Source organism: Aspergillus versicolor (assembly GCF_001890125.1).
Source record: "Aspergillus versicolor CBS 583.65 unplaced genomic scaffold ASPVEscaffold_2, whole genome shotgun sequence".
NCBI classification, from domain to species: Eukaryota; Fungi; Ascomycota; class Eurotiomycetes; order Eurotiales; family Aspergillaceae; genus Aspergillus; species Aspergillus versicolor.
Genome location: NW_024467525.1, coordinates 2560047 through 2585304, shown reverse-complemented (window position 1 = coordinate 2585304; position 25258 = coordinate 2560047). Strand labels below are relative to the sequence as shown.

The following is a 25258-nucleotide window of genomic DNA, read 5'->3' as shown; positions in this document are numbered from 1 at the left end:
GAAGGGTCGAAGGCTATTGGGCTGAGGGGTGGTGGGTGATTACGCGTTTAAGGGATGATGTGCCGTGTCTATCCCCACTTTTTACCTAAAATCGTAATTGACGAGCTGCCAGGACGGGCTTAGAAAAGATCCCTGTCCCTTGGAAACACTCGGACGTGGGCCAAATCATTTAAGGTAAAGCGGGAGGCGGGCCTGAGAATAAGCAGCAAATAAGGTCCAACCGGAGCTGAAAAGCGGTGAGGGTGAGGTGGCTAACATCGCGATTTGAGTCTCAGATGGTTTGCGGGTCGAGCAGTCAAAAGAAACGTCAAAAGTAAATTGTTGTTTCCCGTTGCGCTTGCGTGAACTTCCGGTTGAGCAGAGGCCTGGAACCCAGTTGGAGGTCGTACTTTTGTACCTCCACATGGAGGTGAGCTGTTTTCGTGTCGGGGTGCGTAAGATGAGTAGGTGTAGTAAGTTACCCCTGTGCAGTCAGAACCCAAAGTTAGTCACCATGGCCGTCGATACATGGATAAGGTTATTGTCTTTACCAAGAGCACCGAGAGTGGATTGGGATATTCTGCCTCTCGAGTCACAAGCCGAGGCCGAACCTAGGCAAGCAGAGGGAGGTATCCGTGATTCTCGAGAGCTCGACCAAGCCATGGGTCTTTTGGGGAATCCTCGTCCTGTCGGTATATTCCGCCGGATATCCCGGTGACCCACAGAGTGAGTACGTGGTCGATGGGTCGATTTTAAGTGATGGAGGCGAAACCTGGCGCTGGAAAGCAAAGCGGCTCCATTCTGTCGAGGTGAAGAATCCATCAGAGTTGAGACTTTAGTTCCGTGCGAGATCAGGTGGGCTGCCGACCCGCCTCGTCGATTCTTTCGCACCTGCCAAAAGCAGCAGGTGGGCTTGCTCTCCACTAGCGGGAACTGAGCTCTCTCTTCGATAATTTCATTCTTCAATAAACCGGTCTTTGCTTTTGTGAGCCACGCGGTCAATTGAGTTCCTGTGGTTCAGGAATCCTTAAGGTCCCAAGGAACTGGTTCAACCGTCCCAAACCAGACTCTGGCCTGAGGAAAGAAAATCCGCGTTCGTACGAGTGAGAGGAACGGAGGACGCCCGTGGGACAGCAGGCGGAGTACGTCCTCCGGGCACCTCCTGGAACTGCATGATGGCATGGCCTCTGCGTCCCCTGTCGCTCAGTCCCCGTTCCTTCGTGGGGTGGCGGTTGTTGTCGAATCAACAACGACAATTTTTCGGGGTGCACGCGGGACAGACGAGATAAACTCGGCTCCGTTGGTGGCTGACGACGTGCTGAGCTGTTCCTATCAGATTGATGGAAACTGAAAAGTCGCTCTGAAGTTGCCCAGGGGCCCAAGGCTTTTTGGTCGTGGCGTTTTGCCTTGACCAGCTCGGCGCCTGCTGTGAAGCTTGGACTCTCGGAGATCTCACTACGGATTTATGTACCTCCAACTGTGTGTTCCTCTTATGGTTGATATATGTCAATCACTCCAAGACAAGCCTTGAAGGTACTGCGATCATGATGATCACTGTCTATCCTTTGCTTAAGGTTAAGATCTCGATCGTGCCACTGATCCGCAAACTGCCGCGACCGCCGTCGCCTATCTCATGAGCATTTTCGGAAGGGTGATGTATCAAATCAATATATATAATAAGTGGTACATCGTAGACGGCTTGGAACAGTCGCCCACCCTCCGGTCGCATTGGTTACGTTTAGCATCCCTCCATCGTTATCCTCAACGCCAATAGCAGGGCTTCGTTACAACAGCGCGGGATGCTCTCAACGATTCCATATAGTCCAAGTACTACTAATGCAGACGATGGTGTTGAACGTGAATGCATTTGTTGATGGCATGCCGCTAGTCCAGGGTGTGGATAGCATCTCGGAGCCACTGACGTCGGTGGTGGAGGCATGTCTCCCCTCCGCATGAAGAATGAGCTCTTCCTTGCGCACAGATGAAAGCCATCAGGTAAGAATGAAAAGCCGTTGCTTCCTGTGTCGACTCCAGAGTGTCGAAGAGCTCGGTGACGAAGAATTACGCCTCGGCGCCCGCGGCAAAACTGCATTGGAGACAAAGTAGACAACTCTTCAGCGATCGTGCGCGGGCAGATGCAGTCTTCATGATGACGGAAACTTCTCCGTCAGCTCGACTCAATCCGATAACGAAAGGGCGAGATGGAGAGCTTCGCAATAGGCCGAGTTTCCCATGCCGTCGCCGTCCCCGCGAAATCCTGAAGATGCCAATGGTTGTTTGCGTGCGGGGTGGTGTTGTGGCATCCATGGATGGTTCTTTTCTGCCCTTGCTCTGCACCGGAAACTTGCCAACCAGGTCGAGTTCGGGGAGAAGACCATGACGCTATCAACAAGAACATGGGCATGAATCTGCGAGTTAGTGAGAGATCTCTGCAGGATGAATGCGACTGGGGGAATTCACCCCGGCCGCGATGTCGTCACTCTGCAGAGAGGCCTGGCTTTTATGCCACTGGGACAGTTAGATATGCTGCTTGTGCAGTGCAATGGCCTCAAGGGCCCATCTTTCATGCAGCATATTCTCATGGTAAAATGATTAGTTTCTTGTCTTGGTGGTGACTTGGGGAGTCCACTCGACCGCCTTGTCTCTTGATCGGGTTGAGCCGTCTGCCCCATTCCTGTCTGGCCACTCACAATCTTGATGACGAGTCCTCGACCTGTGATGAATGTGGATAATTTGGGTCGATTCGATGGAGAATTTGTTCGTTGTTTCTGGCCAAGTTCTCAATTTGTTACGTGGTGTCGAGCGTCTCCGGAGTTTACGCAAGACATACTGGTATTTCATGATGGACTCTCCAGAATCTTGATGAACTGGTGAGCGCCGCAGAACGTCGAGAGAATGGCATTTATTGGATGGTGACACCGAAGCATCCCCCACGCACAAGTGATGTATCTTTGTGATCTCCCACTTCCCCGCCACGATGCCGAAAGTTGTCACTCACTGGGTTTGAAGGGCCCCAGCCGAACCCTGGTTAAAGCGCCTTAGCTTGGGGCCCGGCATTGGCAGTCGTTTCTTCTGACAAATACCCAATTTTTACTCTTTGGCTTATGCTGGAGACACGGCACAGAGCCCACTTGTTCCCCCCCTTTCAGGGCCCTCAGCCAGTCAGTGGCTCCTGCATTCGAGCAGTCCCTGACTCCCCCAGAACCGAAGTGACCCAACCTTCCTCGAGGTCCAATGTTGACTCCTCATCCGCCCGCCCTCTCCATCGTGAGCCCACCGCCCCAGTACTGACGTCCTCTACATGTTGCCCGCACTGTTTCCCGGATATGGACTTAGCATGGCTGCAGACTCCATAACACTTCACAGGCAGTCTGCTATTCCGATATGTGCCAACAACCGCGGATACGGAAATGAGGGATGGCAAACCGAGACTCAAAATGGACGCATCTTGTCTCGAACGGGAAGGTTGTTTTTGGACGCTGTACTTAGTCTCCCTGCGTTTGGCCTTTTTTTTTGCCCTCTTTGTGTGCTCTGCAAAGTGCACTGCTCGAGCACTAACCCCTGCCATAATCGAAGCATACACCCTTGGAATGGTGTTGTCGGTTTACTCCGAGATCGAATTTTTTGAGAGCCCTCCACTTTTTGTCGTGAGAGACTGCTGCGAGTCTCTACAATTTGTTCCGATCCCGGAGTTTCAGACGGCTCCCATGGCTCACTTGCCCCTGCTTCACTGCGACTTTATGTGTTCTTATTTTCTTTTTTGAGCTGCACTTGGATTCTTTGTTGCGTATAATTTTATTTTTCAAGATTTTATTTTTCTTTCTCTTTATCCCTGCAGCTGCAGAAGCCAGCCAGCCAATTTATCACTCCAGTAATTTTTTCCTCATAAAATGCTGTATTTTCTTCTTTCTCTCTTTCTTTATTTCTTTCTTTTATTCTTACGAGGTATGGATTGAGATAAAGTCGAGTATAGAAGTGACATCCATGGTCGCGATCCTCACTAAGATTTAGTGGTGAGCACTGAAGAAAAAGAATTAAATATTAAATAATAATAATTAAAAAAATAAAAAAAAAATACGAAATAAGAAAAAGCACAAAGATGGGTCTCAACCTTGAAGGTCACCCGAGGAACTGGTTCCCATTTGGAGATTTCCCACTGGCTTCTCCTTTTTCGCGCGCTCGCACTGGATTTTGCGATGATTATTTTGATTTATTTATTTTCTCAATTTAACACTGGCGCCGTTTCGAAGCCTAAGCGGCCCAAAGTAACGATCTGCAACCATCCCCCGACGGGACGTCGTCAGTGGCACTAGATTCCTCGTCCCTCTGAACGCCAGGGACGAAGGAAAGCCCATCCTCATGCTGCGATCCTGGATTTGTTCATAAGCTTCGTCGATCGCCCTTCCCCAGACTGTCTTTCATTTTCTCCCTGGCTGTCGGGTTCCCTCTCTCTCCCATCTTCCCTTCGCAGATTGTCGCTCTTATTACTCCTCCGGTACCTGATCTTTGCACAACATTCTGCACCTGCGCGCATCTCACCACCGCGGATCATTGCAATCAATTGAATCTCCCTGTCGCAACGCTCTATCAGTCACCCCTTCTGCTTCATCTTGTCCAGATCTACCTTGCCTTCGCGCGCTGCTGTACCTCGCTGCCTATATTGCGTCGGTTGTGTTTTGCCTGACAACCGATCATCTACCCCTTCATTATTGCTCCAACCGCAGTGTTGCGAGCATTACAGAACCACGAGCACTCTAGGTCTCCCTTGAAAACAACTACCCTCAATGACGATGGTCATTGAAAACCAGAACCGCCAGTATGGCGGCGGAATGGGGTTTGACAGTGTCTACCAACATGGCGTCCCGCATCACGGTCAACCACCACAATTCACAGACCCTTGGGGTGCTGCCCATTCTTCGTCTCACTCGACGCCCCCTGTCTACCCAGCTCCCGTGGGCATCAAGCAGGACGAGAACAGCCGCCCGTCTCACATCTCTCTGCCATATTCCGTGCCTGTTTCTGCTCCTTCGATGGTCGCCGGCAGCAACTACTCCTCCGCCACATCTTCCACCAGCTATCCCGCTCCTGACATGATGGGCCTTGCCCATGACATTCCCCGGACCTCCTTTGAACAAACTCCTGCGTACACCACTGCTCCTTCGATTAGCAGCTTTGCGCCTGCCAGCTATGCGCCGATCAGCTACGCATCCCCTGTCCACCAGGACAACCGCAGGATGTCCCATGCGTAAGAGCAACCACCCTCTCCATCCCGTTCGCTCGGTTTGAGCGAATTCATAGGATATATGCTTACCTTGTTATTTTATTCAGTGAGGCTTCTCGCGTTGCGCCAGCACAACCTGGAGCTGGCCCAACATTCGGTGATGCGCTTGATGCTAGCCGCGGAATGGTGGCACTCAGTCAGGACATGACACCCCGAAACATTTATGGGCCTCGAGGCTCGCGAGGCTCAGGAGATTCATATGGATTTCCCCTGGCACACTCCGCTGGTTCGTCTATCTCATCCGCCAACTCCTACCCATACTACAGCGCATCCGTGGGTTCTGTAGAGTCATCAGTCACCGACTACAGCTCAACAACTTCAGAGTCTTACGAGAATGGTCATTTGTCGCGCACACTCCCACGCCCGTCCACTCTTCTGACAGGCAGTGCTCCCCCAGGCCCGCAGTCGATGATGAGCCAGTTTAGCTCAAAGATGCCGTCCAACACCCAGAAGAAGCACAAGTGCAAGGTGTGTGACAAGCGGTTTACCCGACCATCGTCTCTACAGACCCATATGTACAGTCACACTGGCGAGAAGCGTAAGTCCTTACAAGCAAACCCAACTGCACTTGCCGGCTTTGTGATACTAATAGGTTGAATTATAGCATTTGCATGTGACGTGGAGGGCTGTGGCCGACACTTCTCCGTTGTCTCGAACCTGCGCCGCCACAAGAAGGTCCACAAGGGTGGGAAAGAGGGTGGTTCTGGCGATGACGAAGAGTAATTTTTTCGACTCGTCTGCTCAATCTTTAGTGCCCTGCCTGCTGGTCCTTCTCCTGGTGTGAAGGATTGTGTGATTCGGCTTTCGAATTCTCCACGCATCTCACACAGTGGCATCTTTCTTTCTTCCCGATTGGACCTCGAATCTATTGTACAACAGCCTAATCCTCCTTCCGCTATTTTCTTCTTTCTGTCTCAGCCATGTCGGCAGAGAATTGATACCCCGAATTCTTATTTTCCGCGTTCTCGACTTTTTTTCATGATTCGGCAAAGCAAGATTCAGGGACCCGGACGGATACCCCAGTGATGCTTTTCATTTTTTTTTAAGTACCAAAGTTATGACCATAGAGGTATCGGCTTTTTTTTTTTTCTGTGTGCGTTTTCTCCTGATGGAGGTTCAGTTTGTTTCGTTTCTTTTCTCTCGCTAGACTAGGGTGTTTGGTTTCGGTCGTTTTGTGAGGCATGGGGGGTTCCTGTTATTATTCTGATACCAATGGGTTGCGTCAGTCACGTTTGATTTCCGTTCTTGCGTTTCCGTGACTGGGTTTCTTTTCGTTCGTTCCGGCGCCCGGATCATGACGACGACGGACAATCATCATCTGCGATTTCTTCTTCTCACTCGCCACTCCCTGCGGGAACACTGGCTCTCGAGCTCCCGACGGACAGTCCAAATTTCCTTCGGAGTTCGTTGGTATCTGGGAACAAAAGCTGGGGGATACAGCGATTCTTTGCTTCTCGTTTTTTGCCTGAACCTTGCCGTGTTTGTTGGGGGATGGACACGATTTGTGTCACCTACTGTCGCTACTACTACGATATTGTCTAATTTAGATGCGCGAAAACGCATAATATGGGCTCGGCTGATTTGGGCACCTGTTCTTCTCAGTCGGTCTGATTTGTATATAGATGCCCAGCAATATATATCTGCCTTGAAAAAGCCAATGCCTTTCCCAAAACCTAATGCACACTGTAGGCATATCTTCAACCAAGCTCAAGTTTTAATTCAACGCCGGTTTGCCTTGTGCGACATAATAACGTCCGTGCTTGGTGAGCGCTTTGTGATATCTGAAAATGCGGCCACCCAAGAAGGCAGGTGACGAGTGCATAATTGAAGCTAAAACGCACACCTGCCTGGATGAGTGCTGGATGCAGAGCAGGATGGGTTTGTTGTGGAAGACGAGAGAGAGAGAATAGTCGCTATGGATCTTTCCCGTCCCGCCTTCTTCCCGCCCCGCAAAAAGCCGACGTCTTTATTTTGTCTCTCCCCCTTGGCTAAAACCACATACTCTCAACATCAACCAGATGAAAATGCCTTCATAACAGCACTTGTCGCTTTTCGAAGCCGACTATGTCCGACGATCAGCGCCCAGCGAAGCGTGTTCGACAGGCTTGTGAGCCATGTCGGTTAGTAGTGATTCCTTGACTGTTTTTACTCTGGATCCTCTTCCTTTATCGCGTCGATCATAAGGCTGATAGAACTAGACGCAAAAAGTCGCGCTGTCCTGGAGAGAAACCAGTATGCTCCTTTTGCGAACGACTGGGTCAGCAATGCATATATGCCCCAGGCGAGGGTGAAATGCCGGCAGTGGATATTGTGCGTGGAGATCTTTTTTTCTTCCCATCATCGGAAAGTGACTAGTTGGGCTAATTCATCCCTGCTCTAGGCGAAACGGTTATCAAGTGTCGAGGACAAGCTGGAGGAGCTGACTCGAAGCCTCAGGTATTCGATCCCTTAGAGTAGAGATGTCGTTGAGATAAGCTTGTCTTGGATCAATTTTAACTCTGAGAACCATAGTCGACCGAACTCAACTCCGGAGGTTTCAGTTTCAGTTTCACGTCCGGCCCTCGTGCAGCAACAGAGCGAGCACGGGTATGAGCAGCCAAATTTGCAGCAGAATGATCTCTCAACCGTTGCACATCTCTTTCTAACCTGCTGCAACTACCAGCCGCTCCCGCTCTTCCATCCGGATGGGTTCGTTGAAACGCTAGCGGGCCGCGACCCCGAACTGATCCTGGCAATCCATGCTGTTGGTCTGCGGTTTGGGCGTAGCCCTGATGGCAGTGATCTGCGCCCTTATATCGCGGACTGTGCGCGCAGAGCGCGAACTCTTGTGATGGAGCGTGTTGGCCGGGGGCCTTTGGAGCTTTCGACCTTGCAGACGCTCTGTCTTTTGGCATTGTTTGATTTCACCGGTACCGATCCCTAGCTTGTATTCTTGATATATAGTTGTCATTGACGATTTGAAGCGGGCAATACCGTTCAAGCTGGGTTGCATTTGAACATGGCGACGTATTTGGCTCAGACTGCCAATACGGCCGGAGAGACTCTGGGCGCGTTGTCTTCTGACCCGGATGAGAAACGGCGATGCCTTTGGAGTATCTATCTCCTTCAAAACCTTCAAGGGGATGGGGTGCAATTGGCTCGACTTATTGCGGGTGTGCGGACCCCCTTTGATACAGGATCGGGGTTTTCACCTACCTATGACTTAGGTTCCATGCCAGAAACAGCGCCACTTAGTTCTTCGAAAGAAGATCTTGACCTGGTCTCCTATGCGATTCAAGTGGGCGAGGTTTGGTCCATGGCCATGGCGTACGCTGCGAGTCGAGTCGAACCTGATGCACCCGCGCCGTGGTCACCACGCTCCGACTATTCCATCGTCACGTACCGCCACATGGAATTCGATAGCCAGGTACCTCTGAAGTATCGTTACGACGCCAACAGGTTCCACGAGCACCGCCTACACGAGTTGAATCAGCGTCGCGACTATTGGGGCCCGTGGCTGTTCACACAGTTCCTCTACCTAGCTATCCCGTGCCTTCTGAACCACCCATTTCTGTTATCAAGGAGGCTGCGCAGCTTCCGACATACCATGCCGCAGTCCTTTATCCGACAGTCATTTGAGACCATTACCAACAATGCCGCGTGGATCCTGCATTTGATTGATCTGATTGAGCACAAAGGTTTCGAGGTCTGCGACCCAACGCTTGCTCACTGTGTGCTTATCGTGGCTACGATCCACCTCCAGCATAGTTTCGTCGAGGACCCGAGCTTTCGAGAGAAAGCGCGAAGGGGGTTTACCAAGTGCGTCCGATTTCTTCATCCGTTGGCACAGCGGTGGCCACACGTCCAAAACATGGTAGGGCTATGCAATCCAACAGCACTGTTAATCGATCCTATTGATTGATTGACCTTGTTAAGCGCCCTTACGGGGATGGAAGGCAGACTAGGCTAACAACTAAATTATAGATTGACCGACTTACTCGACTACGAGAGAACGTCTCCGCAGGGGACCCTCAAGCATCCCACTCTCGGCAAGCATGGACCACTAACGCCCAGCTTCTATGGGAACTTTTAGTCTACGACCGTGCAAGCCGATATCCTCTACCGAGCCAACTGCTCGGATCGACACTCTCAGATTCCTCGGGGCGACTGACAGCTCGGATGACCCCAGACCCAAATTTCCCTTTGGTAGGATCGGCGGGGATCACTGGGCACAAAACGGTTGCCAAAGAGATCTACACGCACCCTCCAGAGACTGTTACAACACCACCAGCTGTCCAGGCCGAAGCGCCGGCAGCGGCTGTACCTTCGATAGATCTCGACCCGTTCGGTATGATTGGAGACCCCACACTGGAGGGAATAACGGACCACATGTTTTTAGAACCCGAGAGTTATGGCCGGGCAATTGAAGATTGGTGGGAAGGCGATGCCTTGATCTAGTGGCTCAGTTACTCAAAGACGGATGGCTGGTCGCCAATCATTTGCACAGTGTATTTTGTCGGAGGTCGGGGTCAACGTCTCCAACGGGATCAATTGTTGAAAGAACAGAGATGAAAGGAAGCTATGAACAAGCCACTTCCAACAACGTGGCAAGGCGCAGCCCAAGATCAACTCCGGTGTTGGATAATTCATCGTTGTCGGGACCGCTGGCGCGAACTCGGCGGCTAGTTCACACGTTGTTGGGTCTGCCTCGCTCCCGAAAATAGACTCTGGAGAATTCACACCCTTACGATTAACAACCAGAATGAATGGAAACCGCCTAGAATTGTCTGTTCCTCACTTGTTTAACTGCATGGGGAAAGGCGTGTTCTACACAAACCCGCAGCACTGCCGTGTTTGGTGGTGTCTCTGCGTACGACCCAGACCAAACCAACAAGGTTTGGATAAGCGCCGCCTAAATTACAGTGCAGATGAATTTAGGTGTGCAAGATTTGACGTTGGGCTGAGTTGGGATGCAGAGGAGCCCTTCACCAGATTGGTTTTGAACCTCGGGGAATACATGTATTCATCGTTGGGGGTGGTCTATATAAGAGGCCAGAGTCTATTCTTTCCCTGATGGATTTGAACAACACAAATCTACATACGACTTTAAAAAGCACCATCTTCTTGTGATCCACCTAAAGAACTTTACGCTCGTCAAGTCACCATGTTGTGGACAACTTCCTTTTTTTCGCTCCTCCTCTCGATCACCGCTGCCGGCGCTCTGCCATCCAACCTCCCTGCTGACGCATCGCTCTATTCATCTCTACTCGAAAATGCTCCTGATGACCTCCAGCTAATCAACTGCCCACTCGGAGATTCGGTTTATTTCCCCGAATCGACCTTGCCAGCACCATCCAAAGGCCTAGAGCTCAAGTTCGTGACCGTCGGCCGCGGAACCCAGAACTACACCTGCCCCGCCAACAACAACACCGCGAAACCCAAAGCCATTGGCGCAACCGCAAACCTCTTCGACGCATCCTGTATCGCCGCTCTACACTTGGACAGCGACTCCGGAAAGCAATTTCCCATACATATCATCCCTGACGTTCTCAAACCCATCGCAATGGGCACCGTGGATTTCCTCGCTGACATGCTAAGCCGCACCCGGGGTCAAGATATGGAAATTGGGAAGCACTATTTCACTGCAGACGGGGTACCATTTTTTGACCTCCGGTCGCAACATTCATCGAATGATTGGCTGTCTTGCCAGAAGGAAGCTGAGATGCCCGCGCCTGAGAGGCCCGGAAACGGAGTTAATGAGGATGTGGCGTGGTTGAAGCTGAAGCACGTTGACGGGGGCTTGAGTGTGAGTACCATCTTTACTTACTGACTATATATTATTCTATGCGTTTACACTGTATGCTAATATTTGTTTCTAGGAGGTCTACCGTCTACATACAGCCGGCGGCTCGCCACCTGCTACTTGCGAGGGCATCTCTGGAGAGTTTACCATGGAATACGCCGCCGAATATTGGTTCTATGGTTGATTGAGAGCGTAAGATACTCGGAGGCCGGTGGTATATTTTGCATTTACCTTGTTGGAGTTGGTATTTTTTGTACTTACTTTTTATTTCCGGCGCATACTGCATCCTACGGTACCGGGTGGATGGATGAGTCTTGTTGGTGTAGCATTAACCTTGGGAAGACAATGAACCGTGCCCATAAATCACCACATTTAGTTTAAAATTCGATTCTGAAACGTACCTACTTACCTGTCGTTAACCTCGGACTTTGGTCGATAACCCGTGCTCCAAACCCATTTACCGTACTAGGTAGATCGCACTTTCCTAACCAGGTTATTGCGACTATATTCCTTCATGATATATACGGCAAGTGCCATGGGATATAGTGGTGAGTGTATGCTAAGTCGCCCCTTCCCTGTTTTACCTCGCTACTTAGGTGATCGTACTTTCCAATTTAGGTATTATTGTAACTACCTTCAGGCACTTAAGTTAGATATAGGGCAAGAGAGATGGAGCCGATTGGTTCGCCCTTTCTCGTCCCGACCTGTTAGTTCCTCCAAGCTACTACCTCGACTGGCCGCTCCTTCTGTTCTTCTCGTTCCTTCCTGTATACCTACTTGGTACGCAATGCCTGTCCTCCATCACGGCCTCCCTTCTTGTCCGTCACGACCAGATATCTTCCACCCGAGTTTCATCGTCCTCTTGCGCCGCCTGCACACCATTTATTTCTTTGGACTCTAATGTGAAATAACATGATTGCTGCCCATTGCGACACATTGAACTTACACATGGGCTCTGTCAAGACCAATTAAGTTAGGCCTCGCTATTGATCCTTTCCCTTCCCCAAACCTTGCTCTACAGGATCATCGAGAAGAAACCAGGTCTATGAGGGTTCACCCCCTAGCCCAGACCCCCCATCCGTTTCATTGTCTTCGTTTTCGCTTTCATCATCATCCCTATCTCTTTCCCATCCAACGTTTAAGTGCTGGCCGTTTTTTTGATTTGTGAAGAACCAACCTTCAAAAGAAGGTTTTCATCGCCACAGGCAGTGTTCTGATTAGCCCCCTCTAGCAGGTCGTTATAATAGTGGCCTAGGGCCTCTACTAGGCTGAGAAGCATACTCTTAGGGAGATAGCAGCCCGGCGTAGAACTTGCACGCAATAGTGGAAGTAAAGGTATCTTGCTGCCGTCCTGAAGCTCGTGTGGAACTCCAGCCGCTTTCCATAGACTTCTCTCCATGTTTTCTGATATCTGATAATATTATTTTGTCCAATTTTCCCCATGTCAAGTCAATGGCTTTCAAGCGGTATTCTCTAGTCTCCAGTCGTATCCAGGTAAGAAGATCAACCATGGCAGGCCTTTCTGGCAAATCTGGGACGATGACAAGTTTGCTTGAGCCGAACCACTTCTCAACTGGCTGTGCCACTAGAAGGCTGTTACGGATAGAGAATAAATCTTCGGGTCGTTTTTCCCGCCAAAGATCGCGTCTATCGTGACCTGGTCGTGCATATCAAGGAAGAGGTGCACCGTCTGCATCTAGTTTGTATCAGACCATGTCCCTAATATAGGACACCAGAGCCATTCCTCGCTACAGTGACAAGGGCTCTTTGGCTGGGCTATCTTCTAGGTTGTCGGCTAGGCTCTTCTTCGGGCTCGCCATGCTGTCCTTTGAGGGGCTCGTTGCTGGCTGATAAGGCAGAGGATAGCTATTTGTGTTGAGTATCGACGAGGGATAGAAATGAAAGACTTAATAGGCGGCTATTTCATGAAACATGGCGATTAAAGGCCTTCGCCAATGAATGCTTGCGTCGCAGCGGATGGCTGTTGTTGAAGGGTTTTAGTAAACAGGTAGAACTTCATGGACGCCCTCGCTCCTTAACAGTACTTTCAACTAGGGTAGAGCGGTGGGGAGAATGTTTAGGAGTAAGAAAGAGGATAATTTGACTACGGAGGTGTGCAATAACTTGGGTACCCTGAGTGATCCAAATATTTACCGGGAGTCTTAAACCTCGCGTTGTGTTACATGCGAGGTAGCTGCAAACAGACCGGTAGCGCTATGCTACTGAGGAAAGAATCGGGGCAGGCTGCAGGCTTTCCCAGTTTAGATTTGGCCAGCGGGCTGACTGATCTGGTTATGGTGAGTTACCCGTAGGCTTTTTAGAATAGCTGGTGGCAAGAATCAAAGACTTGAATTATCTCTTCCATGGGAGAAGTAAACTTCCCTAGTGGGGCCTAACTTGGTAGCAAAGGGCGAGAGCAATACAGACCCTTAATTAAAATTTGCTGCTATATACTGTAGATATCTAATCCAGAGTATCCTGCGAGCCCCAAGATTGTACCATTGACATTGCGAGAGCTGATGTACGGGGTGTCGACTGTCGGGTTCACATATCGATTTTCCTATCTGATGAAGGATGAAGGCATCACGGATGATTGAGGATTCTCGATGTACGAACAGATGTCACCCAAAAAGAGAGCCTTAGCCAGGTAAACTTTTTCTTATTGAGGATCACGTTTTTTTTTTTTTTTTTTTTTTTTTTTTTTTTTTTTTTTTTTTTGGAAAAGAGAGAGGCTAGTTGAATCAATAGGATGTTAGACAGTCGCAGGTGCGCTATAGAACTATGTAGGTGACATTAATCGAATACATGAGTTGGGACTTTGGGTCATGAAGACTATCTTTTAATACGGGTCTTTGGTGGGACGACAGATATGGCAGTGGGACAGAGAGCGTCCTACTCACTACCTGACTTCGTATATCCTAAACGCAGGCGCTCCAGTGGCATCTGCTCAATTATACTTCCAGTAGAGGGGACCTTGACATCATCAATTCTGACCTGCAGATTAAGTGACACGATTCTCTGAAAATCGACTATCAAGCTACGAGCATTACGATACACCCACGACATAAAACACACCCGAAGCGACCTCAAAGCCCAATGCACAACACAAAATGGATATCAGAATTTGTTCCATAACGCCAAATCAGATTCACAACATAGAAAGTAATAAATAAGACAATAGATATAGGAAATTTAGCCGAAATGAATGCATCCATCATTGATAGACTCGACGCGCTCACGCGCCGGCTGCGAAGCGCTTCTTCCGAGCCTCCAAGGCCGCCTTGTCCTTTTCGCTCAAGCCATTCGCCGCGTTATTCGTACTACTCTTCTGGCCCTGGTTCCGGTTGCCACGCCCACGGTTGCGCTGGTTGTTCCGCCCTTGGAAGTTCCGTCTCTTACCTCCACGACCACCTTGCTCGTTGTCACCGTGGCCTCGCTTCCGTGATCGCTCTGGCAGGGCCTGGTCAAGTCGGCTAACACTTTCAACACTGGCGTCTTCTTCACCAGCAGTTCCGAACCGCTTAGCCCGCTCAAGTTTCTTCTCCGCACTGTCAATCGCAGCCTGAGACTCTTCCGTGATACCAAACTTCTCCGCGCGAGCTTTACGCTTCTTCAATTCCTCCTCAAGGTCTGTCACAGAAAGACCGATTGAGAAGTTAGGCACGGGCTTCTCTTCCGCGGGTTGCTGAGCTTCCTGCCCCTCTGCTGTTCCTGCAGCTGCAGACTCTGCGCCGCCTTCTTGGGTTGCTTCCGCGCTCTGGGCTGCATCCTCTGTCTTCGTTCCTTCAGCCTGGGGTGCTGCGTTCTCAGCAGGAGCAGGGGCCGCAGCCTCAGCGGGTTTCGCGGCTGTGGCAGCACCAGAAGCAGGAGCCTCATCATCCTCCCAGTCGATTACATCCTCGGCATTCTCGGTCTGGGCAGGCGCAGCGGCGCTCGCGTTGTCGTTTTCCTGGAGGCGCGCAACCATGTCGGCCTTCTTCCCGCCGTGAGGGAGGCCTCGAGACTTGAGGATCTCGACAAGCTCGGCGTTGGTTTTCTTAGAGTAATCGGTAGCCATTGTGAGGAAAGGAGGTATCAATGGAGGGAGGTCGGTGTTCTAAGGGTTGAAATGCTTTGTCGCTGGGACGAAAGGGTTTTCGAGTTTGGGTAAGGAAAAGTAGGTGTTGACCTGGCGCAGGGGAATATATGTGTATAAGATGCTTTAAATAGATCTGAGCATTATTGAGTGAGCGGTTTGGTGATGGAGGGAGGTGTTCATGAAAGAGATGCTCACAAAGAACCCTTTCATCCAACCGTCCGGTCTGGACGCGTTGAACGCGGGTCTCCAGGAGCTCGAGTCACGTGCATCACGTGATTCAATTTCCTTTCTTCGGCGATCAAGGACAACTCCAGCCTGAGGCTGCAAATATAGCTGAGCTACAAACTATGGTATTTCCATTAGGCAGTGCAGGTGACAAAAACCTCTCTAGTCAACGTGGCTCCCAAAACTAGTACAACGTACTGTATACCTCGCCTCGGACCCTCCGAGTCAACAGTCTCGCGCCTAATTCTTCACCCTGACTCGAGTGGAAACACGTCAACAGCATCCACGCAGGGATCTTGATCTCGGAATCGGCGACCGCGAGACAGCTTAAGCCTCAAGCGCCTCGGACAATTACAAAAAGCGACGATCTGAGCTTATCCAGGTCGGAGCTCCCGAGGGCATGACAGCTGAAAGGCGGGAAGCTCGACTGATGTGGCAGACGTTCTATGGTTGTGGCGACCTTGCCCTGCGTCACTGGACGGGCACTGCCACAGATCTGGCTGGGTGGCTCAGCCGTGTTTTCATCATGTGACACTAGTTCTCTGACTCTACTCTTGGCACTTGACTGTTTGGGTTTAGTGGGTTTTAATGGATTTGGAAGTATACAGCGAAGTTTACTGACACTCAAGGCTGGAGTCGATGTGGTTTCGGAAAAGAATCCGTTTTGTTAGATAGAGAAGCCTACGTACTGATTCTGTTTCCTCAGTCTATCTGGCAGCAATATTCGAGAAAGAGTGCCCCGGACGAGATAAGCTCTTAACATGGCCACCCATCAGTAGAGTAACCAAGCCAAGGTCGACGGTTACTCTCGGGGGTATGTCGGTCTATCACTTAGTGAATAATATCTGATATTTCTCGCCATGAAGTGACCAGAAAGACTGGATAGTGCGAAGTTTAATTGCTTTGACTGTGAAGGGAGCAAACCCCGAATGGGATGACAATTGGATACGAGGACTCTTGTGGGGGAGATAATGATGGGAAAGGGTAGGGTCTGAACAGAAGCGTAGGCATCCAGTCTAAATCCTATGGTACAATATGTACTGGGATGATTTAGCACTACAAGGGGTGAGTGGTAAGACTGCGACACAGAGAATAATTGGCTCCTCTGCATAGCGACAATGTTTGTGTAAATCTACTATGTTACCACATCTAAATATGTAGTACTGAGAACGGTGTATATCTAATAAAGTAGAACTTCAGTCGGCCAGAGCGGAGCGGCATTGGTAACCCGGTCTTGGATACCCAGGCTCCCATGAGCGTTGGGAACGGTTTGAGAGAGCGATAATTGATTTGGAGTTGGACGTCATGGCCATCTACAGGTATTCAGCTCCGCCTCCAATGATCGACCTGCAATCGGTGTATCCCGTGTCGTCCACTCTCTGTCGTCATTTCTTGATTAATGAGTCACGGGGCGACACGCACAGCTGAACTGCGGCGCGGCAAGCGGTTCCTGCAGGAGACCCGATCGACGCTCTGGCTGCAGCTTCACTGACGACTGGCGACTGGCGACTGGGACACAGTGCTTGATGCTTTGCATGCTCTCTCAATTGCAGAGAGCGAAGGAGGAAATTTACACAAACTTTAACTCGCACGTTCTCCTTGTCCAATTCTCCGATTGGGATTTAAAACTACTGATTGGCTTTGGTGGCTGAAATTGACATCCTTGTCAATTCCCCGTTGAACGGTTTGATTTACCGCCATCTCCACTTGGGACCCTCCAACATCGCCATGGCCTTTCCTCCCTCTGACGAATCCGTTCGCAAGGCTGCCATTTGTCCATCAGACTAAAACTCGGGTCCCATTGCTCCGCGCCTGTTGGCCGACCAGTCCGAGTCGGCCGTGAACCGCCCAGGGCTCAGCGAAAAGTTTAGCGGCGGATCTGGAGCCCTGGACCCACGGCTCAGCGACCCCGGCCATCGCGCAGCGACCACAGAATGACCAGCATCGCCCCAGACTCAACTGCCAGCCGTTCTGTTCCAAACCGCGACTTTCTCTGGTTCACGGCCCGTTCCAACGTAACTTTGAGCGGAGGTCTCAGCGTTTAGTCCAGGATACCCATTCAAGACCATTACTGGCTAGTGGGATGTTCCCAGCATCAACGTTATATGTGACGGTGCGACCGTTATTGTCCAATCCGGTCCCTGTAGAGCGGTTTCTTGGTGCTGGTTATGTAACGAGGGGTTCGGAGCGAACCTTCCAACTGCATCCGCTTTGTCTTCTCATCAGGGGCAACCTCTGGACAAGGGAAGTTGACTGTTAGCAAGAAAGTCCCTGGGAACCCCAGTACAAAACGTTGAGAGTGCTGCTTAGCTGAGATACTGTCGGCGTTGGAACTGGGGCGCCTTGTAAGACTTAGTGCGCCTTGCTCGTATGCGTCCCGAGCAGTGGGGAGATGTAAGTTTTCTTTTTTTAGGACCCCAAGACAAGCGAACTGAAAAAACGCGCACTGCTCTGGAGATCGCCTTGATGCACCCTGAGTAGTCAGTTTCAAGAGGACACGAGTGCTCCGTCACTTCTCGTAGCGCCTGAGGGGTTGAGATACGAATCAAGTTGTCGTCGGTCTCTCCGGTGGTGATCGACTCTGGTCAGTGACCACCACCTGACCCGCGGCTGACTGTGTCTCCAGAGATTTTCCAACAACTGAGGGAAGATGTCCCCTACCTCGTCAAATCAGACCACATTACTCCAGAAACACAGACCAAGTAGAGCTCTGGACTACTGCAGAGCGCCTGCGCCCATCAAACTCGCAACGCTACGGTCTCAACTAATCGGCGGGTCCAGATTCTGGGAGTATTCCTCTTTTTCTCTATGGCCATTCCTGTCAAGGCCGTCGTTGCGCTATCTCTCGCCACTGGCCTGGCTTTATCCTGTCATCTAGCACGATTCAACAGGCTCCGAAGCCGGGGATGCCGCATCCTCTGGGCTCGCGCCAGTCATTGTATGCAAAATAAAAGAAGGAAGAGGTGGGTCAATATGGTTCTCTCCCGTTTACCCACAGTTTTGTCGCTCTCCGTACCCGTGCACCCAACAGCGTTTGACTGTGTTGACCCTCTTCCCCTCGAGAACCACGCTTGAGGCAGTTTGATAATGTGAAGAAAAAATTGTGCACATCTTGCGCCAATGATCATCGCCGTCACACCAACGTCGAATCCGAGACCGGTGTCGATCTCTCACATCGCGCCAGGATCCCTCATCGTCGTCTCTCGATGGATCGTTAGCCTGCGAATGGGGATCTGATTCTCCCACTAGGGCCAGCAGCCCCAGCAGGGTTGGAATTAGCGCGAGGCACGTTCTCTTGTAGAAAAAGGTCCAGAAGCCAGATCTATCCTGAGTCAAGAGCGCTACAATCCCATTTCTTTCACGCTCTCGTTTCTCGACCGCTACTTTCATTATTTTCTTTTTGTTACACCCGCAGCTGGAAGTTTTAGTATACCATTCCTTTTCGAACCTAGCCTCCATTTTGAAGTACATGCGACCTCTGACGTGGTCGTGCAGACCCAGCTCGGATCTATTTTGCCTTCTTAGCCACATCGGACCTGCCTGTGGCGGAGCATCTGCATACCTAGCACTGTGCCGTTTGGGCATGTATATTCTTGCCGCCTATTGCTCTTTTTTTTTTTTTTTCACCCGCTTTCTGATGAAGCTGCAGCTTTGTATCTTTAACTAGCTGCCTCACTTTTTGCGACGTCATTTTTATTTGGCTTAGAAAACTTGCTGGTTTCTTTTCTACCTACTTCAACTGCACCCCCGCCCCGGCTGCGATTTCGGCGCCCTTTTTTTCTCTCCCTTAGATATACTATCGCTCGCGCGAGCCAGCTCCTTGGGTCGTCTAGTCGCAGATATACGGATCGCATACCATGATCCCAGCATGTAAGTGTATCGCTTCTTTTATCTCCCGCTTTTAGCCCGTATACTCACAGATAATTGTTTACAGTAAATTTATAGCACACCAACTTCGACGCCGGAATGATTTCAAGTTCTCATCGCCCCACGCCACGTTCTAACTTTTACTTCGAGATTAGAGCTGGAAACTGAAGTCAAGGTCACACTATGTCGTACAGATCCGATGGTGGCCGAATACCCCGGTTGAGGGAATTCGGGCATCAAGCGCGAAACGCCTCGACGCCAACGATCGCCACCCAGCCCAGCTCTTATGGGTCGGCCACTGCGCAGTATTCAAGACCACAGATTCCGCGATTGATGACACCGTCAACGAAAACCAGAACCAGGGCGGCCTCGATGTCTGAAGCAGAGGAGAACCGTCCAATCGTCGCGCAATCAAATCCTATCCTCACTCCTGATTCTCGCCCGTATATGCCCCCTCGAGTGCCTACTCATCCAGCAGATCTTCAGAACAGTACATTAAACCGACACGTACCGCGAGCCCTGCATACTCCAGCTGGGCCCCAGACCCCTATCAACAACCCACCGCCAGTCCAATCTCGTCCACGGAAGGTACTGCGGAGGAAGGCGCCTACAATAGGTCAGCATAGCGCCAATAACAAACTGCAAGCTGAGTCGACAAGACCAAGTGGGTTGAACGTGATCATTCCAAACAGTACCGCTCTCGATCAGCCCCAACTAGGGTCTTCGCAATCTTCAAGTCAGACAGAATTGGCAAGGCAAACCCCGTCGCCAATAGTTGCCCCGGACCAGCCTACAGCACCCGTCACCGAACAACAGGCCCACCATGGCCCAAAGGAGCTCGCAAGTCTTCGGACTACTGTTAACACTCAGAATCTACCACCATTCACGCCAATGTTTCCCTCTGCCAGCACGCCGTCTACACGATACTCTGGGTCACCTGGTATTTGGAGTAGAACGTCCGCGTCCACACCAGCTTCTTTGTCGTCATGTTCACCGGGTATTACTCAGCCTATGAAGGTTGGTCCTCGATTAAGACAGCCTAGCCCCTCACATACTAGGCTTCCAGTGTTTTCACCTCAAGGGCAAAAGCCCGGCCTACCGAGTAGCCCGGCATCTGGGAAGACGAGATCGCCTAATTTAGCCCCAGGATACGGATCAGCTACGTCGCTCCTGACTAATAACCGAGAGGATTCTGCGGAAGCCTTTGAAGCCACGAGGTCTCCGCCTCCGGCACCCAGTCTACTGCCCAGAAGGACGTCAACAAAATCTAGTATCCCAAGGCAGATCAAGGATAATACGGAATCCCACCAACCACCTGAGAAGACAGAGAATAGTCAGCTTCCCGAGCTAAGTGATATCCTTGGGAAACGGACCATCCCTAAACCATCGGGTAAGATTCCTGTTAGACCAAGCAGAGAAGGCACCGAGCAATTGCACTTGGAACCATCTCCCGTCGTCAAAACAAACATACCCCCTCGCGCAATAAAGGGCCATAGACGGCGCATTTCTGCGGGGAGCTCCACAGGCCTGGCTTCGAATCAATCAGCGGCTACATCTGTTGATTCACTCAACTCTACGGCTTCATCTCAAATCCGCAGTCCCTCATCGCCTGAATTGGCACGAAAATCGCCAAAAACGCTGACCAAGGAGCCACGGAAAACTACGGCACCAGACTCAAGCCCTGTAAAATCTCGGAAGTTTGGACTTTTCCCTCGGAAATCGAAGCCTGAGCTGGACGCTGGCCAAAATGAAGCTCGACCCGCGCGAAAAGGCCCTGCTGCTGGGACTGGCCACGAAGGCTACGGGAAGTATGGACAGCGCGGCCGCAAGTCCAGTGTTGGCAGCACGACTGACGCTAGAGCAAGATCGACTAGCACGACGAAGTCTACTTCAAGCAAAGGAAGTGGCAGAAGTCGAGCGGACACAGAACTTGACGATTTTTTCCTCGCGCGTTTGGAACCAGTGTATCTTAATGGCGGTGGTGTGGATGGTGCTACTTTATCAAGAACACAGAGCGAGCAAAGTGCAGGCGAACTCAGTACAAAGTCAGCACCTGGTCCTAGTCACGGGCCGGTTCCACCAGCTGGATATCATTATGAACCTACACAGGTTTCAACAAGAGCAAGCACTTTCAAGGAATCCCACCGAAGGGATCTCTCAAGCCCGGCAACCATCTCCGCGTCTAAGGGTCAGAGCAAGACCCCCACCCTCACCAGCCCGGAGAAATCCAAGACTCGACCAGATATTCAAACTACTCAGATCTCATCGCGTAAGAAAGAGTCCGATAGCCATGCTCCGCCACAGACCCAGTCGAAAAAACCATCTAAGCGCGGACTCAATATGAAATGGCCATTCTTTCACAAAGACGTGGCTCCTGCTGTCCCTGACCCAAAGCCTCCTTCTAAGCTGCCTGCACAAGTTGCAACTCATGGAAACCGCCGCCCAGTTGCTCACTATGCGTTGGTTGATACTGATTCCGACCCGTTGGAAGAAATATTTTATAACCTGGAAGACTCTCCGCCCACGGAAGAAACAGAAGATTCCGACCAAATGCCGCCAGTGGAAGTACCCGACGGGTTGAGGATCAGAAAACAACACGAATCTGTTCTTCTCCCGTCTCCGCCGAAGCTACATAGTGAATATGCAGTGACAAAGTCCGCTTCCCCCAACGTCGGATCTTCCAAGGAAACCATGTATACCAGACAGGAGCCAAGTCCCGAAGAGCGCCCAAGCCGACTAGCTTCTGTGGGACGAATCCCTCGTGTTGTATCTCGAAAAGACCGACAACACAGGCCGGCTGTACAGTCCTTTTCACGACCATTTAGTGTGGCCGAGGATCCTTCGTCTTTGCCTGCCATAGCCCCTGACCAACCGCACGGGCATCCCGGTCCCAGCGGGCATGCTCATGGCCAGCATCTTGATATGCATCGCAAACCAGGCAACACTGGATTTGACCTAACTTCGCCGTTCAGCGACCCCATGAAGGGTAGCGCCCTCGACTTCCTTGCGGGACCTTACTCCAATAATGAATTCTTGTCATTCTCACCTCCTCGAAAGGATTCATTATTCTCCACATCCAGCGGGTCTGAGAGTCTTGCTGCTATTACTGCTGTTGTTCCGGGACCTGAAACTGAGCTTATGGAGGATGAAATATGGGGTGAATATGACGAATTCATTGACCATGTTCTTTCGCCAGAGACTCCAAACTTGCCGTTCCCTGGTGGACTAGAGCCTCGCGAGAAATTTGAGCTGGCAGCAAGGGCAAGCCGTGCTCTCCAGGCTGGGCTCAACAGTAGTCTCGCTGTGCCTGCGTCATCGCCCGAGCAGCCCACAGTTTCTCTGACTCCTGCATCTCCCCGAGGAAGTGTCAATTCAGTTCGTCTACGGCGTTCTAAAATTGCCAATGCCCTTCACGCATCCCTTAGCCCGACCTCGCAGCCTTCGGTGAGTGATATGATGGCACGCTTCCGTGATGACCACGAGGAAGTGCCTACTCCCTACTACAATACGGACGTGCAGCCACCGGTCATCACTGTTGAAGAGCCACAGCCGAGCATAGTCAGTTCGCCGAGCTTGGATCCGTCTCCAAGTTTCGAGAACTGCCGCCAACGGAACACCATCCTGTTTGACATCGCGGAACGTGACCGAGAAGGACCAACAGCGCAGACAAATATTCGATCAGGCTCTCTAATGACCAGTCGTTGGTTGTCTTTTGGGAGAGTCCTTTTCAGTCCGGCGCATAACCATGTTAGAGAAGGGGTGCAGAAGAGGATTTTGGTAGTCGATGGGCTTGGAAACGATGACTGGTCGTTCTATTGCGCGTTGACGTACCCTAATTCAGACGTGTACTGCCTACATGAGGGACCGATTCATCCTGCGTCCACTCATCCAGCTGCGTGGCAACCCCCATCAAACCACCATACCATTCACCACGCTAGTCTCGAGAACCCAGTTCCATTCCCTAAAGGCTTCTTTGCCGCGACCGTTTTGCGATTCCCAGCCGCATGCTCCGAAGCAGCTCAAAACAACATCATCTCGGAATGTAAACGCGTCCTCCGTCCTGGTGGCTATCTGGAAATGAGCATCCTCGACCACGATATGGTAAACATGGGTGTCCGCACACGCAGAGCCGTACGAAAACTCAAGGAAACAATGTACCTCTCCGACGCTAGCATCAGCCTCAAGCCCGCAAGTGATAACATCCAGAAACTGCTTGGTAGCCATGGATTTGACAACCTCCGCCGGTGCATGGTCCGCATTCCGGTCGCGGGGATGATTGTTCGCTCGTCCGCTTCTTCCTCGTCTACTACCTGCTCTAACCCGTCCACCCTGACGACGGCTGCTATAACATCCTCTACGGCGCTCTCTGCTGCTTCCGGCTCCTCCGAAGGACAGCGATCAAACATGCATGAGAAGTCTTCCTCTAACGATACTGTTCTCTCTCTCGGAGACCTGCTTTCTGACCCCTCCCCCTCCCCATCAAATGACGAATCTATCCGGAAAATCGTCGCCCGCGTCGGCCGTTGGTGGTACACCCGTTGCTACGAAAGCCCCGTTCTCCCCAATGGAGACGTCGACCGCAGTCTCTGGGCCAACAAGAAGATCCTCCGCGAGTGCCAGCAACGAGGAACCGGCTTCCGATTGTTGATCGCATATACGCAGAAACCAAGCGAGAAGCGTCGAACCGCAAGTGTTTGACATGATTCGATATTATGATTTATTATGATGATGAAACCAATGATTGACGACTCATTCACGCTATACTACTCGACGAACATTATTTAATGATCTCTTTTACAGAGAGAGGCGACCCAGTCGTCTTGATCTCAATCTTCTTTTTTTGCTTTGATATGTCCCGTTTTGATGCACTTTTGCGCGATTCCCCCATTGTTATTTCCATGTACTTCACTTCTTTTCCACCATAAGCTGGATCTTTGGGTGGACCCTTGCTTTTGCTCTCTTTTTTGTTGTTTTTCCACCACTATACAAGACCAAGACTGTAGCCAGCAATGGCAAGTATCAGATACAGATGACTTAGGATTAATACGGAATATAACGGCCCCAGATAACGGTCTACATTACTGAATTAAATATCCCTGATTTAAATACTCCAACACGTTAGAATGACAGTATACGGAAATCACCTTCATCATAATGACTTACCTACCCTCTTTTGCTGGTTAACAATAGGGGATGCACATCATCATGGTGTTGACGAGAACTTAGATATCTGATGCGGCTGCTTCCCACGTTTTCTCACGGCTGTATATATCCCACCGCCTGTCACGGACCATGGCCATGAACAGTAGAGGGATTGTCTAATATGGTTGCCTAAATGCACAATCTCGACACTTGAATATTTCGGGAGGAACATGCTCTCGGTTGAATGATTGCCTGCTCGTTGAATGGTTCAAAGTTAACGACGTATATTAGAACGTACTACATTTGGTATTGGTTATCTTATGGAAGAGAGGCGTTGACGGGGAGAGGGCGCGAGTGACAATCCTGCTAAAGGCCAACAAAGGAGATGCGGAGCTCCGATTCGAGTACAAAGAGAAGCTAGAAGCGAGTTATTATATATTTAGCTGCATCTCTCGAACATTGGACCGTCAACATCTACACAGACTACGCCATTCTGCATAGAAACCTCGCAAAACACCGGCTGCTACCCCATCTCGTGCTTCTTTTTCTCTGATTTCCGAAGCCTAACGGATATATGATAATCTTGTGCGGCGGTACTCTAGCTGGTGGATATAGGGGAGGATTGTATACATCGATGTGGCGGATATAGAAACAGAAGCAAGATATTATTGCCTACGACGGGGAATGGTGGTTTTATTGGTGAAAGATGTTTTGCTTCAAAGTCGGTTGTCACTCGAACAGAAAAAAACCACCTGTAATGGCAAAGTAGGAGCGTGGGGAGACGGCCGGCTGGACAGCGAAATCTCTCGCATCTGAGATAAGATAGAGGGCAATGGTCTATCCACTGCACACTTGCGCAATCAAACACGGGACGTGTTTCAACAAACTATAACGAGGAGCTCAT

General features: G+C 50.7%; 8 protein-coding genes across 8 annotated transcripts; 5 read left to right on the top strand and 3 right to left on the bottom strand.

Moving 5' to 3' along the window:
* Positions 1-4763: 4763 nt before the first annotated feature.
* Positions 4764-5983, top strand: ASPVEDRAFT_50387 (C2H2-type zinc finger protein; the record flags this gene model as incomplete). The annotated part of the gene is made up of 3 exons (XM_040814302.1): positions 4764-5224; positions 5308-5798; positions 5865-5983. 3 exons carry the CDS (start codon positions 4764-4766, stop codon positions 5981-5983), a joined length of 1071 nt encoding a protein of 356 aa, XP_040664524.1.
* Positions 5984-7324: 1341 nt separating this feature from the next.
* ASPVEDRAFT_50386 (uncharacterized protein) lies at positions 7325-9697 on the top strand (the record flags this gene model as incomplete). Its single annotated transcript, XM_040814301.1, has 6 exons — positions 7325-7380; positions 7459-7570; positions 7641-7696; positions 7772-8169; positions 8224-9113; positions 9224-9697. The coding sequence occupies 6 exons, from the start codon at positions 7325-7327 to the stop codon at positions 9695-9697; spliced, it is 1986 nt and encodes a 661-aa protein (XP_040664523.1).
* A 706-nt stretch (positions 9698-10403) lies between these two features.
* Positions 10404-11226, top strand: ASPVEDRAFT_25610 (DUF3455 domain-containing protein; the record flags this gene model as incomplete). Its single annotated transcript, XM_040809798.1, has 2 exons — positions 10404-11045; positions 11119-11226. 2 exons carry the CDS (start codon positions 10404-10406, stop codon positions 11224-11226), a joined length of 750 nt encoding a protein of 249 aa, XP_040664522.1.
* Positions 11227-12066: 840 nt separating this feature from the next.
* On the bottom strand, positions 12067-12487 carry ASPVEDRAFT_482852 (uncharacterized protein). The gene has a single exon (XM_040813980.1). The coding sequence runs from the start codon at positions 12439-12441 to the stop codon at positions 12181-12183; it is 261 nt and encodes an 86-aa protein (XP_040664521.1). The 5' UTR covers positions 12442-12487; the 3' UTR covers positions 12067-12180.
* Positions 12488-14277: 1790 nt separating this feature from the next.
* On the bottom strand, positions 14278-15099 carry ASPVEDRAFT_80389 (SAP domain-containing protein; the record flags this gene model as incomplete). Its single annotated transcript, XM_040816855.1, has 1 exon — positions 14278-15099. The coding sequence occupies one exon, from the start codon at positions 15097-15099 to the stop codon at positions 14278-14280; it is 822 nt and encodes a 273-aa protein (XP_040664520.1).
* Positions 15100-18150: 3051 nt separating this feature from the next.
* On the bottom strand, positions 18151-19270 carry ASPVEDRAFT_482540 (uncharacterized protein). The gene has a single exon (XM_040813974.1). The coding sequence runs from the start codon at positions 18928-18930 to the stop codon at positions 18334-18336; it is 597 nt and encodes a 198-aa protein (XP_040664519.1). The 5' UTR covers positions 18931-19270; the 3' UTR covers positions 18151-18333.
* ASPVEDRAFT_481946 (uncharacterized protein) lies at positions 19167-23993 on the top strand. Its single transcript, XM_040813962.1, has 2 exons — positions 19167-19215; positions 19291-23993. The coding sequence occupies exon 2, from the start codon at positions 19396-19398 to the stop codon at positions 23908-23910; it is 4515 nt and encodes a 1504-aa protein (XP_040664518.1). The 5' UTR covers positions 19167-19215; positions 19291-19395; the 3' UTR covers positions 23911-23993.
* Positions 23994-24360, top strand: ASPVEDRAFT_481929 (uncharacterized protein). The gene has a single exon (XM_040813961.1). The coding sequence runs from the start codon at positions 24076-24078 to the stop codon at positions 24295-24297; it is 222 nt and encodes a 73-aa protein (XP_040664517.1). The 5' UTR covers positions 23994-24075; the 3' UTR covers positions 24298-24360.
* The last annotated feature ends 898 nt before the right edge of the window (positions 24361-25258 follow it).